General features: G+C 38.0%; 1 protein-coding gene across 2 annotated transcripts; it reads left to right on the plus strand.

The window, feature by feature from the left end:
* The first annotated feature begins 566 nt into the window (after positions 1-566).
* LOC127741387 (DNA polymerase epsilon catalytic subunit A-like) lies at positions 567-4387 on the plus strand. 2 transcript variants are annotated; one of them, XM_052253603.1, is made up of 4 exons: positions 567-686; positions 786-958; positions 1134-1240; positions 3886-4387. In XM_052253603.1, exons 2-4 carry the CDS (start codon positions 803-805, stop codon positions 3968-3970), a joined length of 348 nt encoding a protein of 115 aa, XP_052109563.1. In that variant the 5' UTR covers positions 567-686; positions 786-802; the 3' UTR covers positions 3971-4387. The 2 variants fall into 2 exon arrangements, with proteins under 2 accessions (XP_052109563.1, XP_052109562.1); XM_052253602.1 differs by having other exon boundaries at positions 4201-4387.

Below are 4387 nucleotides of genomic sequence, written 5' to 3' on the forward strand. Positions count from 1 at the left end.
TTTCATGGTTAGTTTTCTTAGAGTTCAAAATTTTTATGGTTAGAACTAGTTAGGGTTAAGTACGATTTTGATCTCTAAGATATAGGCTGAAAATTTTTTCATCCTAAACCTTTTTTTGCATACAAAATCGTCCCTAATGTTTAACTTGATTTTGAAGTGTATGTAGTTGTGCAGGCTTGCAATCGTTTCACTCTTATGTTATTTAATTCAAATCAGCATGATTGCTTAGTTATTGTTCTTTCCCCCTATAGTATAACTATGGTGGAATACCAGAAAAATCAAATGAATCTGAAGTTGACATTATATCAAGCTGGAATATTACGGAGTACTTGCCAAAGAAAATCCAGGCAAGTTGCCTTCCATGAATATTACTTTAAATCTACAAGTTTGAAGGCAAAGAGTTGTTACTATGGAGAATTGATTTATTGAATTCTAATTGGTTAGCCTTTAGTATTGAAGTTATATTTGTATTCTTCATCTCTAATTTGTTTAGTTTATATTATGCCTCCCTGTAAGATCATTTTGCTGTCATTGTTTCTCAATTCTTGTATATTCTTTGGAGCTATGCACAAAAGCAAGCAGGAATCAGAGAATTGATGCTGAATGGTGATTCTTACACCCCATTGATTAACATTGGAACTGCGGAGGTTTTGAAATCAGAAATGATAGAATATATCAAAGAATAGGTAAAACAATTACCGAGCTTTGGGGAACAGGGACTGAAGTTGTCTGATATTTTGATTCAAACTATTAGTTGTTATATTATTTTGCCTTCTATTCCCCAGATCAACTCTTACTTAACATGGAAAGGAAAAGCAAATCAAAAGATGACCCAAGTACATCATCTAGCCTTCCTCAAATTGCCGATGATCAACACAGAGGGGATGACCCCTGGAAATTTATCAAGAATGCTTGTGTTGCGCTGGCCCTCGACCAAAGTGTGCAACATGATGTGTTGGTAATAATTGTTTTCCCGAGTTATATTCATTAACGGCTGGGTATTGTTAAAGATACCAGGAGCAGTTATGCGTGCATAATGAAATTGGAATAACTTTATTTTTCATTGGCTGTTGATCTTTTTTCTATGTATATTCTTGGTCCGCAAATTGATAATCTGATTGTACCCTTCACAGGTCATGAGAAAGAACGTGTTAAAATATGTTCGTGTTGGGGAGTTTGCTCCGGGAGCTGAGTTTCGTGATCAATGTCATTCCTTCATCCTATCTAATGTCATTTGCGGGTAAAAGAAGGAAAATTAAATAAGAAATATTTCATAAATTGTAAGAACTGAATTTTTCACGAATAAAATCATTTAAATGCCTAAATTAAATTTCGAAAAGTTAGGATGAGAATTTGGGGATTTAAATATTATTTTTGGACTCAGTGGATCTTTTCGAGTCAGAAAATGTGTTTCTGCGAAAAACCGTGAAAAACCGCGAACCGGTAGTTGAACCAGTTCTAGTCTGCCCGGTGCTGTGCGAGAAAAAGTGGAAATAGTCAAAAACCTTAGAAAAATATTCGAAATAGAAAACCGGGCGTTAGTGTTAAAGGTTTTGGTCCAAAGTAGAGCAAACGAACTAAAAACACTTAGCGGGTTGGACCGGATCCAAGTGGACCCAAGTCCAACATATACAACCCTCATTAAATGAAGTTTTCAGCTCATTCCACCCTCATTTGAAAGAGGGGGCGCTACTGAGTTGAGAAGAGAGGGAGAAGAAAGAGTACTATTCACTCTCATCTTCTTTTGCTTGTAACTTGAGCTACGGACCTCTGATTGACAAGCTGTTTGTGGCCACGCAAAGCTCTTGTCGAGCTCTACGTTTCTATCTAAGAAAACCTGGTAAGAAATTGCATATCACGTCCCAGTTTTGTGCCCTAGATTTCTGTATTTTTGAGGTTATGATTTTGAGTAAATTTTGTGGTTTTGCTTGTTTAGGTGATCTCTAGTAGCGGGTAATTGTTGGCTTTTACCCCTAATCACATTGGAAAAGGTAAGATTTCACTAAACTCTTGTGTTTAGTTGTTTTAAGTATCTTAGGTTTTGATTTTGGTGAGTTTGAGCTTTGGTGTTTGTTGGAGTTGGTTGAGGCTTTGGATCAAATTTGGTGGCTTCAGTTTGGTGTTTGGAGCGTTTGGAAATCGACCAAGGTATGGTTTTGATTTCCTCTATGTAGTATATAATATTCATGGACACTTAGGCTAGTGACTCATAGGATAGGATTGGATTCGAATGGTTGATGAGTTGTTGGAGGTCATTGTATGATGATGTTTGATGAAATGATGAATTTTGAGTTGATAATGATGATTAATAGTGATATGATGAGGATGAATGATTTGTGAAGTTGAGTAGTGTATTATGTTGATAAATGTGATATATGTGTTGATTGATTGGTAATATAGTTGGAAAATTGTTAATGGAGTTTGATATATGAGATATATTGATGTGATGTTGTGGATGAGGAAAGATGAAGGAAAAATGTGGTAAATTTAGGGTTGTATGACATAGAGGGTTGATTTTGATGAAAATCGGAGTTTGGAATGGTATGGCTTGATTTTGGTTATGTTTTAGAAAGAAATAGCGAAATTGTGATTTTGTGTAAAAGTTTATTTTTGGTGAAATTTGTCTGATAATAACTTTTGCCTTGGTTTTCAGAATTGGTTTAAATTTCTTTAGAATTAAAGATCTTTGAAAAACCTTTCAATTGATATACAGTTTGTGAAATTTGGAATTTTGTAAAGAAAGTTATGATCATTCAAAGTTGGTGTTGAAAATTTGAAATTCTGCAAAGTTATAGAATTCTGAGTTTTCTGGTATGTGCGCACGCACACTCTGCGAAAATTATGACCTGTGCGCACGCACAGACCCGTGCGCCGACACATGCATAGGTAGGCAGTCTGCTTGCAGCGCTGGCACAGCTTGTGCGCACGCACACCAATAAGAAATTACAACCTGTGCGTACGCACAGACCTGTTCGCACGCGCACGCACACATTGGGAAGGCTAGTCTGTTGGGGGCGCTGGCATAGGTTGTGCGAGTGAACAGATTTTGAAAGTTCTGGTACCTGTGTGTACGCACATCCCTGTGCGTACGCACACTTTAAAGATTTTTCCTGGGCGTGCGCACGCACACCCTTGTGCGGACGCACACGCCCTGTTTCTCAAATTTTGCCTTGTTTTTAACTATTTCACCTTCCCGACGAGGTTGTAAGTTTCTATAACACCTTTTTAAGACTTTTGGACATATTTTTGGATACTCAAACATGGGAAATAGTTTAAGGGTTTTAGACTCTATTATTAGGAAAAGTTAGCAAACGGAGTATTAGGTTTCTGCTGTACTGAGAAAGGCTTGATGATGTGTGATGAATGGTTGATGGATGAGATGTGAATTAAGGAATAGTGGTTGAACAGAGTTGAGGGCTCTGGATAAAGTGATGGATCCATCTTGTATTAAAAATGTTTCTGAAAAACCACTGCACTACTTTTCATTGAGATTATGAAACGCTATGCTCCCGGCAGGGGCCGAGGTTGGATCCCGCCTGTCGAGGTAGCTGCGGCAGCATAAGGGTGGTGGTTCGTCCCGCTTGTGCTTAGATGTGAGGTCGGAGGCAATAGATCCCGCTCGCATCCCTTCGGATCATCAGAGCGTACTGGCGCAAAACCCTGGATAGTGATCAGAGCACTATATCTTGGGGGCTCCCACAGCATGATATCACAGCCAGTAGGGCAAGAATTCATCATATGCATTTTCTACATGTTTGTATGCTTTTGCCGACTTGATATTGTTTTCCCTATGTGTTTAACATGTCTAATTGCTACTTGTATTAATTGCCGTATATGCCTCTACTTGTGTTTTACTTGTATTGTATATACTTGTGCTTTTACTAGGGTTGAGGAGGTTCGGAAGGCGGTGGCGATGGGATTGTATGGCGGATCGGTTGGTGAAGGCTATGGGACAGCGGTGTTTGATTAGAGTAGAATTTCCCTAATATAAATTACCCTATTATGGTACTATGGAGTTGTATTAAGGAATTACATATTATGTTGTTTTGGTTTAGAATGCTTTAAGCTTGAATTCTTGTGAAGGATATGGAGTCTAGGATTGCCTTTAGCGTCCCGGGGTCTTATATCCTACATCACTGGGCACTGTTACCAAACTGAGAACCTCCGATTCTCATACCATATTTCTGTTGTGTTTTTCAGATGCAGGTTGCAACCCACCTTGGTGAGTTGTTTGGTTGGTGGCAGAAGCGAAGAATCCGGATACCTTTTGAGTCTCTTTGATATATTTCGTTTATTTATATATATCTCTCACTTTTGTATTTTTATTTTGGCCTAGAGGCTTATATTTGAGAGAGAACAAAACTTGTATAAGCCATTTTAAACTTCA

Source organism: Arachis duranensis, chromosome 9 (genome assembly GCF_000817695.3).
Source record: "Arachis duranensis cultivar V14167 chromosome 9, aradu.V14167.gnm2.J7QH, whole genome shotgun sequence".
Lineage (NCBI taxonomy): Eukaryota > Viridiplantae > Streptophyta > Magnoliopsida > Fabales > Fabaceae > Arachis > Arachis duranensis.